General features: G+C 42.6%; 1 protein-coding gene across 1 annotated transcript in view; it reads right to left on the bottom strand.

Annotated features, from left to right (window-relative positions):
• Positions 1-451: 451 nt before the first annotated feature.
• chmp1a (charged multivesicular body protein 1A) overlaps positions 452-14,576 on the bottom strand; it is a 42,831-nt gene continuing 28,706 nt past the window's right edge. The window contains exons 5-7 of the mRNA XM_085913489.1: positions 6,918-7,046; positions 6,565-6,758; positions 452-894 (exon numbers count right to left, since the gene is read on the bottom strand). Coding sequence (XP_085769615.1) covers positions 873-894; positions 6,565-6,758; positions 6,918-7,046 — 345 coding nt within the window. The 3' untranslated portion in view covers positions 452-872. The remainder of the gene's footprint in view (positions 895-6,564; positions 6,759-6,917; positions 7,047-14,576) is intronic.

Below are 14,576 nucleotides of genomic sequence, written 5' to 3'. Positions count from 1 at the left end.
CATCGCAGTTCGTTTATCGCGGTTCCACTACATTGCGGATTTTTGAATTTAGAAAATTTGTCAAAAATATCACATAAGTCGCTCCTGAGTATAAGTCGCCCCCTCCCGCCCAAACTATGACAAAAACCGCGACTTATAGTCCGAAAATTACGGTCGTATGGGGATATTCACAGGAAAAAGACACAATTGGACAACTTTACACTGCAGCAATAAAATGATAGTGCGTGTTCATTTAGGACACCCAGAGGAAGCTGTCATCTGTTCTTTTGCTGAGGTGCTGTTGGCAAAAACATCTTCCTAACTTTGACAAAAACTGCAGTGCTCAGCTCGTCTTGCACCAGTTTGGCACTTTAGACAGCACTTCAATCCAAAATACAATATTTCACAAGGATGGTGTCGATTGTGTCATGCGTGTTTAACAACAAATAAATTCAAACATGACTCACTGAAGTCCAATGCAGGGATTGTCCACTGGTGTATTCAATGGTAAAAATATTTGGGACTTTGAAGACATTGATGTGACCAGGCAGTTAAATGCTTTTCCATACAGTATGCAGGCCACCAAAGTCTGACCCAAACCAGGTACTAAAAAACAAAAAATGTCCCACTCACAGATAATAACTAACCTATAACTTGGCTTGGTCTTACAAATTTAAAATTTACATTATTGTTGTCATTATACAGTTACGGAAAACCGGAACCATTTTGCAAATGGCATGCAAGGGAGGGGGGCACACACTCTTAAGGCCAAAATGAGCCAGTGGAAAGGTGATGCTCCTCCCTTGATGGAACACAAGTACCACCACCACCACCTCCACCACCACCACCACCAAACTTGTCTTTTTCCACATAGCTGTGAGTCGGGTCCCCTTTCAGTTCCGCAGAGCAGCGAGCCTGCAACATAAATGATAAAGCTCAAACTTAAGAAAACTTAGAAAGAAAAAAAAATACATTTTGAAATGTGATGTAATATATCTTTATTTAAAAGCCATGAGGATCATACAATTCAGAATTTGAGCAAAATGATCGGAAATATTGTGAGATGAAGCATGCATGACGTTACACAACGCTTGGGTCACCCGAAAGGCAAATATGACCCAGATGAGATTTTCTTTGGCCCCATGGACCTGTATCTAACATTGTTTGAATGACAGAACGGCTCAATCTGATCTGGGTCAGTTCCATAAGTGGTAGGGCTGGATGATATGGCAAAAAATATGGTCACAATTTATTTTTTCCAGATCATTTGATCTCAATTATTATCAACATGATGAAATTGCTTGTTTGAAAGTATCTGCACTGAAAACCTAAGAAAAATTATTTCAACAGTTCATGAACATACGAAGTAAATAAAGCAAATCAAATTAAAAAGATAAAAATGTATATATATGAAAATACTCAACAGTAAAAGGTAGGAAAATGTAAACTACCGTGGGAACGCCATGAAGTCTTCACGCCTTTATTTTACTATTGTTTTTTATTATCATATTTATCACTAAATGTCATACACTCTCTTGCTGCACCACTACTGAATGTTATGCACTTTGTGTTATTTTAGTACTTGTTGCTAAACTCTCTATAATGGAACTTTTACCTGATTCATGTCACTGCAGTACTAGGTTAGCTTTAGCATTAGGTTAGCTCTGCTGTATTGTTACTTGGTGTCTGTCTCATTATCACCGTGGGATTTGAAGAACGTAATTTAAATTCCTTTGTATGTTTGAGACATATGAAGAAATCGACAATAAAGCTGACTTTGACATGCCATGAGTGTTTTTTACAACTGCTATGGCGACCGCTGGTAAGGAAAATCTCAATAGTGAGTCCTTGCTATCGTACAAAGTTTAGGTTACAAATTCTAACTTGCAAGACTTTCTTTGAGACAAGAGTCACTTAACCATAGGCCCGCTCTGTAGGCTCGTGGGTCAGCCACTAAGCTTTCGTCACAGTGGGTGGACAAGAAGGGAATGGCAGTTGTAACATGGCAGTGGGGTGTGTGGCAAGGTGGATGAGGGGGCCTCTTGGTCTCACTGTCGAGTTAGCACACCGGTTGGGGGAGTGGCCAGTGCTAGTGCGCTTGCTCGCGGCTTGAGTGAGAACTGCGGCCTGGAATGAGCTGAACGGCAGTGCGAGGCCAGCTGGCTGGGGGGGAATTCTATATGACTCGGCGTCATAGCTGCCTTTCGGTTAGTGTTAATTTTATCAGCCATTTTTCAATTTTGTCTCAGTTTTAGTTTAGTTTGAATCACACTTGTTAATTTTTATCACATTTTATGAATCTCATCCCATTTATCATTGAGTCATGTCTTAATTGAGTCAAGAACCTTAGTCTTTATTGTATCAAACAAAAACGTATTTTATTCATATGGATTTAGTCAACAAAAACTGCCGTTTTATTCTACTTTTAGACTAAAATCACCTTTTCCCCTTTTAGATTTATTTATCAGCAGATATTTATCGTTTTCATGGTCATCCCCGTTTCATGTATGAAAATGTAGGTTAAAGTTGCTTTAAATTATGTGTGGCCCATTATTTTAGTTTGTTTTATCTATATGAATTATTTTAGTTTTTTTCGGTTACTAGTTTGCATCCAGATCCCAAATTAACTCATAATTCTGTCTGGTTTTACTAAATTCATCATCCAACTTAAACGAAGGTTGCTCAACCAGTACTATATAACACGTCAATTAGCACAAACTCAAGTTCACACACAATTATATAAACAAGTGGTAACTATCACTACATGCTAGAAACTCGATAGCGAGAGAGAGAAAGAGAGAGAAAGAGAGAGCGAGAGAGAGCGCGAGAGAGAGAGTGAGAGCGAGAGAGAGAGCGAGAGAGCGAGAGAGAGAGAGAGAGAGAGAGAGAGAGAGAGAGAGAGAGAGAGAGAGAGAGAGAAATACTTTAATGAGCCCGGTGGGAAATTGTTACCATAAATAAATTGTAAAACATGCAAAATATTATGAATTGATAATTACCATTAAATAGAGAATTGAAAAGACAATATAACCATCGGTCACGACAAACAAAATTAGAGAGAATAGATGTACAGAAGATGCAATAGATATCCGTGACTAAATAAATGATTAAGCAGCAGATGAAAATGTCACCATATAAATAAACAACATTTGCCAACCCAAGATTGTGACCGTGAACGCACCCCTATCCCCTGAGTAGAGTTAAAAAGGCTCACTGCATGGGGGAGAAATGATCCCCTCAGCTTTCCGTGGCGCAAGATAGTGACAACAGCCTGTCACTTTTTGAGCAACACACACATATATACGTATATAGACATACATACACTGCTCAAAAAAATTAAAGGAACACTTTGAAAACAAATCAGATTTCAATGGTGGAAAAAAAGAAGTTGGATATCTATACTGATATGGACAGTTTAATGTCTCAGGAACAAAAGGATGCCACATCTTTTGATGGAAATAAGTTTTCAGCCTACAGAGGGCTCAGTATATAGACACCCCAAAAATCAAAGTGAAAAAATTATGTGGCAGGCTCGTCCATTTTGCCTTTCAATTTCTGCAATTCAAAACTCTTTTCAATATCTTGTGTAGCCCCCACATCCTTGTATGCATGCTTGACCGTGCGCAACCGAGGACAACCAATGGTAGTTGGGCCTTCCAGTCGGGTTTAGTGCAGCGAGTCGTCAGGGCAGCTTTTAGCATACAGTGAGTGAGTTGAGTTTGACCGTGCCATTTACAGCGGGATTGCAGGCCGTAGTATGGTGAACCTTGGAGTCCATCATCCGGCTGAGAATGACCCAGAGCTGTGAAGTGAAGGCTATGCCCTGGTCAGAGGTGATATCTTTGGGTCCACCGAAACCTGATATCCAGCTGTTGAATACGTCGCTCCTGTCATTGGCACAAACTCTGGCTATCATGTCGACCTTTCGGTGTACGTAAAGAGGTATTGACTGCAGCAGGGGGCCCACAATGTCCACATAAAGGTGGCCAAAACGGCGATACCAGACTCCGTGTGAGCTGAACTCGCTGGCCTGGCAAAAGAGACACTTCTTGGCCAATTGGCAGACATCACGGTTGATGCCAGATGAAATTTTGAATCACCAGCTTGGCAGTCGCATAACCAGACGGGTGAGATAGGCCGTGTATCATCTCAAAGACGCGGAGTGGCGCTGGCACGTAATTGCAGGGGCAGTCAGTGCTTACGTCACAGAGCAATGTGCAACCTTGGTTGCCGACTCGTACATTTTTCCAGTGGAGGCCAGTGATGGCAGTACAGTTACATCTCTGTCATTTGCCTTGGCATTAAAGACAGCATGGTAGTCAAAACCCAGGTGGACGGCATTGATCCTTTTCTGGGAAAGGGTGTCAAGCTACAGGATTCTTGTTGCCCGGTAGGTACTCAATTGTGCAACCATATTCCGCTATGACTGACAGTTGTCGCTGTTTGCCGCAACGACCAAGCATCAGAGGTCTTGGAAAATGCATGAATGAGTGGTCAGTGGTCATTGGGGATTGTGAAGGGAATCATGTCAAGAAGATGGCAAAAGTGTCGAACAGCAAGATGAACGGCCAAGTAACTCTCGGTCAAAGGTTCTGTATTTCCTTCACGCAGGCCGCAATTTGCGTCTAAGAAACCAAGGGGGTCTAGTAATGCCATTGTGTATCTGTTTAACGACATTGCTGGCGTCCATCATGAGTGTGAGAGGGGCCCCTGGGTTCGGTGGTGGCGCACACCAGTCTTTGAGAGGCATTTGTGGTATTGATATGGTTGTCAGTCCGTTGGAGAATTTCAGTCATTTTCAGTGTATCAGCATCAGGGAGGGCAGCTCTCACAGAGGAAGGTAGAGTTTGAAGCCAGAGTTCACGAATTAGGTCAACCCGTCTGTGCTTCTTGGTGGCTGGGTCAGTTGTAGGTAGGTGGGTAAGTGCCTGCATTTCATTCTTTGGTGGGTAGTCCTATCAACAAATGGCTGAAGTGGGAAACCGAGCAGGCACTGGTCTCAAGCACTCGGCATTTGGCTGAATTCCTACGGCAGGTGTATTTTAAAATGCTCAGAATTGATTTAGTCTGAGTGGTCGTCGAGCCATGCCAAAACCAGAGGGGCCACGGACTCAGGAATGGACTCCAGCACATAATCTGCCTTTGTCTGTCTGTTGGTCACCTTGCATAGGCAAAATTGTACTTCAGCACGGCGGAATCAGGAAACCAGCTCCTATGTGGAAAAAGGCGATAGCTTTGTGGCGATGACATTAATTGCCAAAGTTAAGCTCAGCATGTGCTTCTTCAGACATCATTGCGTATTGTCGTTTGGGTCACCAGTTGTAAGGGGACGCTCACAGTGAGTTGAGATTTGCGTTGTGTCTGAAATTTAATCAAACTGGCCATATTTATACATTGATGAAGCAGAGCTAAGTGATCCTATTGGTGCTGGACAAGACATTAGACATCAAAGAACTGTCTGAGAAATTTTGAGTAAGCACGGGCAATCTCCAAGTCCATTTCCAAAGACCTGGATGTTCGTGCGTATACCGTGAGCAGTGTCATTGATAAGTTTGAAGCCCATGGAACTGTGGCTAACCTCCCTAGATGTACACAGAAAAGAAAAAATTGACAAGAGATTTCAACGAAAGATTGTGCGGATGGTGGATAAATAACCTCGACTAACATCCAAACAAGTTCAAGCTGTCCTGCAGTCCGAGGGTTTGCCCCCATACTATCCGTCGGCGTCTGATTGAAAACTGTGTCATTGGTAGGATACCCAGGAAGACCCCACTTCTGACCCAGAGACATAAAAAACCCAGTCTGGAGTTTTCCAAAACTTACCTGAGAAAAGCAAAAACGTGTTGGAAGAATGTTCTCTGGTCAGATGAGGTAAGAATAGAACTGTTTGAGGAAAGGTATCAACAGAGTTTACAGGAAAAAATACGAGGCCTTCAAAGAAAATAACTCGGTCCCTACCGTCAAACATGGCGGAGGTTCCCTGATGTTTTGGGGTTGCTTTGCTACTGCTTGACTGTGTGCATGGCATTATGAAGTCTGAAGACGATCAGCAAATTTTCCAGCGTAATATAGGACCCAGTGTGAGAAACTGGGTCTCCCTAAGAGGTCATGGGTCTTTCAGCAAGACAATGACCCCAAACACATTCAAAAAGCACTCTTTTAAACAAGGCACCCAACCCCTTTGGCCCTCCCCTCGGTAGTTAGTCCATGGGGCCCACGTTGCATTTTTTGGGGTGTGTCCTTAGCGCTCGCCACCGAGTCCCATCTCCAGGCCTGTGGAGGCCCCAGTGACCCACGCCCGGGAAGGGAAAACTAGGTTCATTTAGGGGTCATTTGAACTGTGCTTTGTCTGGTCCCTCACCTAGGATCTGTTTGCCTTGGGTGACGCTGCTAGGGGCATGAACCCCAGACACTTTAACTCCCGGAATCATTGGGACACAAGTCCCTCTATCATGGTAAGGTGACGGCTCACAGAGGGCTATTGTTACATGTACCTACAGATACATGTGTAACATGACAGGCAGATAGAAGTAATGAATATACAACCATGCTTCTTTTAGTTACCTAATGGTGTGTAGCCCTTACCGTCTAGAAAGCTGGTCTTCCTTTTCTTGGCTGCGTGAAGTCTCTGCATCCACTGAGGTGGCTCCTGCGGGTAATTTGCTGAGCTGGTCAATCACCTCCAGGCCACTTTCCTCCGCTATTTGGAGGATCAAGTCATCCACCTGTTCTTGTGGTGTTGTCAGGGTCATTGCAGAGCTCATGGAATCCTCCATTACCTTGTGTTGGCAAAACAAACACACATTTAACTATGCATGACTATACTATGTCCTCATATGCTTTCAGTAGAATGTTTACAAAGACAGTTCAAAGCACACCAAATACTTGATGACACAGAACAAGATGCAAGCGGATGTACAGAGGCTGCAGTCACTTACTGAGGTGTGGACATCAAGGTTCTGAACTTGGCTTTCAAACTTATCCATGACAGCAGAGACCTTTTGAAGATCCATTGAGTTCAGAGCTTTGTCAAGCGCCTTGGTCACCTGGCTCATGTTTCTAGTCACCTGTGAGAGAAAGCATAAGATCACATTTCTATTTATCATACAAAAGATCCCTGAAGTGATGATGGACCAGCAGAATAAGAGACTCTAAAAAGCGCTGTAAGCAGCTATAAAGAGCCCTGGCAATCCTGGCCAAGTTGGGATACTGGCACTTTGTGGTACTGGCACGCTAACAAAAGGGTCTCAAATTCAACTTGAGCCTGGTTCACATGGCAAAATGTTTACATTTTGTCTGCTTTTGCTTGCCAATGTAATAATTTACATGTGAAATAAGGGTGAACATGATCGATACGTTGTTTACTTCTTCCCACTGTATTTAAACTATGACATGTATTGATTTTACATTTTTACTTTCAAACTTGACATTTCGTGTGGTGTGCTTATATGTCAATCAACCAACCAACCAATCAACCAACCAACCAACCAACCAACCAACCAACCAACCAACTTACCAACCAACCAACCAACCAACCAACCAATCAACCAATCAATCAATCAATCAATCAATCAATCAATCAATCAATCAATCAATCAATCAATCAATCAACCGACCGACCGATCAATCAATCAATCAATCAATCAATCAATCAATCAATCGATCAATCGATCAATCAATCAATCAATCTACCAATCAATCAATCAATCAATGAATGAATGAATGAATCAATCAATCAATCAATCAATCAATCTGCAGACCATACATAGGTGTTGGAAACAGTTCACAGTTATACCTGGAGCCAAAATCAGGCACCCCAAGGTTTTTAATCATTTTAAATCTTGTGGCCATCACTTAAGTTGTCATGAAGTATTTTGATAAACTTATAACAAAAACAGATCTGCTCAGTAAGACTGAACATCTGCTAAACCCACGGACGTTTATAGGGCTAGATGTGGCATAGAGGATTATGCTACTTCATTTTTATTAAATATTATTTTAAAACATCTTGATGGATACAAAAGCCAGGGATTGAGATATTCATTCAGCTTTTGACACAATCCAGTCTCACATTTTAATTGACAAACTTCACAATTTTAATTTGGATTATAATATTGGGGGATGGATTTTACATTTTTGAACCTAAGAACTCAGAGTGAGAGTAAATTGATACGTCATCAGAACTGATATTACCCAAAGGGTCCCACCAAGGCTGAGCTCTCTGCTCTTCTTTACATTTTATACCCCTATGAATGTGTGTTGGCACGAAAATAGATTAATTTAAAATTTGCAGATGACTCATAGTCAATCTCCAAGACAAGGAAAATGGTGATGGTCCTGATTTTGTTGACTGGTGTGACATGGCTAGGCGGCTCGGTGACACAGTGGGTGTTAGGGTTTATAAACTATCTTGATCGTATGATTATGTTGGGATGTAGACTAGAATGATGAACTTTGTTTGAACCTTTTACCTTCCCGTGACTCTGAAAAGTTTAACCATTCAGTTGTTGAAGCTTTCCAGATGGTGTGGAGGCGTCCTTGTTTTGTTCCACTAGGATTTATGTCCACGGCCTCGTGGAGCGATAAACTGGGACCCTCCAAGTGGTTAATCATTTGCTGAGGTGACCACCACACATGTCAAATGTCACCCCCACCTTGGCTGACTCTCACCCCCACCCTTCTTCTCTCAATAAATACTCTCTTGCATGACTTCAACGGCAGACTTTGTTCGGACATTGCTGTATCTACAGTAACGAACAAATTCTCCACTTGCAAGTGTTCAAAGGGCATATTGTCTCTCGTGTGGTTCTTGCAAAATAAGTTAGAGTTAGAACATCCCTAACATTTTGGTGCCGTGACCCGGATCCCAAACATACCCGTTGCTGACCGACTGAGGACGACGTGCTGTTTTCCGTCGACGGGCCAGCGTCTATTAGGTGGACCTGGTTAAGAAAGTCCTGGGGAGTGAATTCTTCGCTGGGCCAGCATCTTAGGTCTGCCTTCGTCTGACAGCGGCGGATTGACGGGATCCGGCAGTGCAACGAACCAGGGGACAAGTAAGTTAAAGCCCTAAAATTGTGTGAAGTGCACGGTATATAGCTTGGGTTCAAGTCTCAGTGGAAGGAACAGACTAAGGAAAACAGAGCTTCCTTTTCATTCATTGAAGAGGTGCGTGGATTCTTCTTTGTCTGTTCTTCCAAGCTGCAGGATCTGGCTTGGGTTTAAGTCCCAGTGGAAGGAACAGACTAAGGAAAACAGAGCTTTCTTTTCATTCATTGAAGAGGTGCGTAGATTCTTCTTTGTCTGTTCTTCCAAGCTGCAGGATCTGGCTTGGGTTGGAGTCCCAGTGGAAGGAACGTGCTAAGGAACACAGAGCTTCTTTTTTGTGATTCAAAGAAGGGTGTAGATTTTTCTTTGTACGTTTTTCCTAGCCATAGAACAGCTTGGGTCCAAGACCCAGTGGAGGGAACGGGTTAAAAAAGACAGAGCTTCTTTTTCTTAATTGGAGAAGGGCGTAGATTCTTTTTTGTCCGTTTTTTCCCAGCTGTTTGGAAGGGTTTTTATACCCATCCGGGATAGGCCTAAAAGTTAACAAGCGCTAAGTTGTGTGGTTGAGTGTGTGACTGGTAGGATAATTTGACTAAGAGGCAATTGTTGTTGAACGGTCAATTTAATCCTGCATTGAGGATCCTCAAAAAAGAAAAAAGAAAATTGGAGAAAAAAAAAAAAGGGTTAAGATGGGAAATAAAAACGGTAAATCTCTAGCTCTTGAAGGAGATGAGAAGTACATGGCGAGTAGATTTCTTAATTGTATGCAATACATGCCAAAGTGGAAGAAAAAGTATGGAGTAGAAGGGAAGTTGAAAGTTGAAGTGTGGAAAATAGTGGTTGATGTTTTGGAGGAGAGTGTGGCTAGGAAGACAAAAGGACTGAGAAAGGAAAGAAAAGAGGGAGAATTGCAATGTGCTAGAGTGTGGTTGAAAGCTTCACAAGAGAGAAGAGAACAAATTCAAAAGACAAAAAATATAAAGGTGAAAAGTGATGAGGCCGCAAGTATGTTTGTCAGGCCGGAAGACAATGAGGCTACAGTGCCCAGGCGCGCTGTCTCAGCCGCAGCTCAAGCCGCAGCTCAAGCAGAGGAGCAAGAAGAGCTTTCCGCTCCTGTGCAAAACTTGTATCCAAGTTTAACAGACCTGCACCCTCCCCCATACAATAGCAAAAAAGGTCAGGGTCACGTAATTAGAAGTCCTGTGCAAACAAGAACTATGACCAATGCTGCTAGATTTTCTCAAACTCTAGACAATGTTGATGTGTGCCCAATGATACAGGTGCCAAACCCTATTGTAGGGGAAGGCTACCCTCTACATACATATGTTTTTCAGCCATGGACTTTGGAAGAGGCAAGAAAAGCAGTTGAAGGGGTTACCCCTGTTGCAGAAGACCCAGATAAATGGGCAGAAGACATGGCTGGAATCATACATTCCTATAGACTGAATGGGCATGAGGCAGGAGAAGCTGCAATGTCTTCTTTGGGAAAAGACTGGGCCAAGGTTAGAGGAAATTATACAGGTAGAAATAACCAAGGACCTTTCCCCTATCCTGTTGAGGGAAATCAATTGAGAAGGGGAGTATACAGCACAATGGAATGATCTTGTGCAAAGAGTGCGAAATATATTTCAAAGACGAGCGAATTATGGTCATTTAGCAGGAATAAAACAGAAGCCTGGGGAAGATACTGATGATTTTCGCTTGAGATTTGAAAAAGAATTTAGGGTGCATAGTGGCATCCCATTTAATGATGCAGCTGAGAGTGCTTATCAGCAACAGTTTAAAAATGCACTCCTCACTGGTTTCCGTCCTGAAATTGGCAATTGGGTGAGGAAACACATGATGGAAGTGGACACTGCTAGCGTTACAACAACCATGCAGTGGGCCAGACATGCTGAAAAAGTGATCAAAAAAGGCAAACGTTCTGATGTATTTCATCTCGACGATGATGAGGACCTAGATGAAGATAAAACAGTCTTCTTCCGAGGCTCCCAACGGGGCAGAGGAAGAGGTCAACAGGGTCGTAGGCCACCATACAATTCAAAACCCCCATCAGATTCTGAAAACTGTTGGAACTGTGCGAAACGAGGACACTTTGCAAGAGAGTGTCGTTATACAAAACAAGACCAATCAAAGGGTGGAGGAAGGGGCAGAGGTAAAGCCAAATTCTCAGCATGACTAGATTCCTCCCCTTTGACCTTTTGTGATCCTACAGAGGAAGAAATAGTAGATGTCCATACAGCATGGGACATTTTGAGTACATTAAAAGAAAAACCACATGTTACCTTAAACGTTGGAGGAAGTGATGTAGAGTTTTTGTGTGATACCGGGGCTTGTAAAACCGTAATAAAAACTAAAGTCCCTAATCTAAAGGCCTCCCAAAATACTATTTGGGTGAAATCTGCTGATGGGCAGGTACACAAGGAGAGTATCTCCAACCCAGTTGAAGTAAGGGATGATGAAACTGGAAACATGGCTTCAGTCTCGATTGTCCTATCCCCAAAATGCCCCATAAACCTGTTGGGTCGAGATCTGATGACTAGATTGGGAATTGCAATAATTCCAGTAAAGGGTGGCATGCGAGCATGTAGAGTGAGAGATGTTGATTTATACGCTGCACAAGCAGGTGAACAAATTTGCTGTTCGTATGACATCTCTGTTGAACAGAATCCCAAGCTACCAAACAGTTTACTGAGTGAAGCCCGAAAGCAATTGTCACGACCTGAATCAGAAATGACTTGTAATCAATTACATGTCACCATGAATATTATCACTGATCCACAAGATGAATATATTGAAAGTTTTCTCAGTGACACAGAAGTAACCTTAACAATCACTGCTCTGTACACTGATCGCAGGTCATTTGCAGCTGCTGCTGTGCTCCTGCCCGCTCCTCTGAAAGACAAATACAAGTTGTTGGCTGTACCCCACATTTCATTGTTTAAACCTCACAGTATAACATGGGCAGATGTGGGTTGCCGAATTAAACTTGCCGAATCTATCACTGATTATGAGGACAAAAGTGATGGGTGGAGCTACAGTACCAGTTGTGACATGTGGAAGCAAACAGTGTGTGAAGTGGCTCATGGAAGGGCATGCGCTTATGCGCTTCCCTGACTAGTTAATGTTTGTTTGACTGAGATGGAGGAGAGGGAATTGGCTGAGCTTCCTGAAGAGCTATGGACAAAGGGCCCATCTGATGTAGGACTTTTAAAGTCCATTCCCCCAGTACAGATCAAACCAAGATCAGAGTGGCGTCCAAGAGTTAAGCAATATCCTTTAAAACAGGAGGCAATGAATGGGATTGCCCCTGTTATAAATGATCTTTTGTCAGGAGGGATTATTAGGAAGTGCTCAGATTCTCCTTGCAACACTCCTATTTTTCCAGTCCAAAAGGCCAACAAGATTGATTGGCGAATGGTACAAGATTTACGAGCAGTAAATGAGGCAATACAAACAAGAGCACCTAATGTGCCTGACCCGCACACACTTCTGAACACTTTGAAACCAAACCAGAAGTTTTTCACAGTGATTGATCTTAGCAATGCATTTTTCTCAGTGCCAATCCACCCAGACTAACAGTTTTGGTTTGCGTTTACCTTTAAAGGACAAAGTTATACGTACACCAGATTGCCGCAGGGATTTGCTGATAGTCCAACTATTTTCACTCAAGCTATCATGGGATGTTTGGCTGATTTTCAAATTTCAAACAAAAGCCAACTTCTAGTTTATGTACATGATCTCTTGATAGCCTCTGAAACTGAAGCTGCTTGCAAGGAAGACTCCTTAGCTTTGTTACACTATCTCTGTAAAGCAGGGAATAAAGTAAGCAAAAATAAACTACAATGGGTCAAACAGGAAGTGAACTATTTAGGTCACACGTTGTCAGCTGCTGGAAGACAGATACAAAAAACCAGAAAACAAATCATTGCAGATGCACCAAAACCTGAGACAAAAAAACAAATTATGTCATTTTTGGGGCTCTGCAATTACTGCAGAGCATGGATCCCACATTATGCAGAAAAGACGCAACCACTGCTGAATATTGTGCATGGAGTCCCCATGGCAATGACAGAAAAAATAATATGGACACCAGTAGCGGAAGATGCTTTTGTAGTACTGAAACAGGCTTTGATGGAAACTACAACCCTTATCTTACCAGACTACAATAAAACGTTTGTGCAAACGGTAGACTGCAGGAATGGTTTTATGACCTCAGGGTTGCTGCAGAGTCATGGCAGTAAACTAAGACCAATTGCATTTTATTCAAAAAAATTGGATCCAGTGGCTCAATCGTTACCAGACTGTGTTCAAGCAGTATGCGCAGCAGCGCTTGCAGTGACACTATCCGCAGATGTGGTCCTTTTCCACAAAATGGACTTGCTGGTTCCACATGCTGTAGATGTGTTGCTACTGCAAAGCAAAATGAACTTTTTGTCACCCGCCAGACACCTATCCTACACTGCTACACTTCTCACAACCGCATATTATGATAAAAAGGTGCACAGTCCTAAATCCAGCAACATTGATCCCGTTGCCAGAGGATGGAACCCCACATAATTGTTTAGATGCTACAGAACATCTACAGCTACCCAGACAAGATTTAAGTGACACTCCACTTGATAAAGGGGAAAAGTGGTTTGTGGATGGATCATGTTCAAAGGATCCTAAAGGGAACAATCAAAGTGGTTATGCAATTGTGAAGTTGCCAAGCCAGATTATTGAAGCAGAGAAGCTTCCATACAATCGGTCAGCGCAGGCAGCTGAGCTGATTGCACTGACAAGAGCTTGTCAATTAGCAAGAGATAAGGAAGTCACTGTATACACAGACAGTCAGTATGCGTTTTCTACTCTGTTCTATTTTGCAAAACAATGGGAGCGCAGGGGGATGACAACATCAACCGGTAAGCCGGTTACCCATGCCTCCTTGTTGAAAGACTTGTTGCAGGCCATCCGTTTACCTGCTAAACTTGCTGTGTGTAAATGTGCTGCTCACACCACAGGCACAGATGAAGTCTCAAATGGAAACAGATTTGCAGACAAAATCGCTAAAGAAGCAGCAGCAGAGAAACATGGCCATGAAATTTTTTTAATAGATTCAGAGGACACGCAACTCATAGATAAAACTATACTGACAGACATGCAGGGCAATGCTCCAATGGTGGAAAAACGAATGTGGACGACAAAAGGTGCAGTTGTGGATACAGATAATATCCACCGCATCAATGACAAACCTGTTTTACCAAAATCACTTTTTAAGGCAGCAGCAATTGCGACACATGGGCCTTGCCATGTGTCGACAGGAGGGATGAGGTCCATCATACATAAACAAATTCACTACCTTTGGTTTAGATGCTTACTGAAAAAAAATTTGTAAAGCATGTCCTGTTTGTGTGAAACATAATCCACAAGGAAACATGAGACCTAAGAGAGGCTCCTTTCCAAAACCGTCTTACCCATTCCAAATCATGCACATGGATTTTATTGAACTCACACAAAGTGGACCTCACAAATACTGCCTAGTGATGATTGATGCATTTTCCAAATGG

The sequence above is a fragment of the Syngnathus leptorhynchus genome, chromosome 6 (assembly GCF_054491065.1).
Source record: "Syngnathus leptorhynchus isolate UIUO chromosome 6, UIUO_Slep, whole genome shotgun sequence".
Lineage (NCBI taxonomy): Eukaryota > Metazoa > Chordata > Actinopteri > Syngnathiformes > Syngnathidae > Syngnathus > Syngnathus leptorhynchus.
Note: the sequence above shows the minus strand (reverse complement) of the source record. Positions and strands in the feature narration are given on the sequence as shown.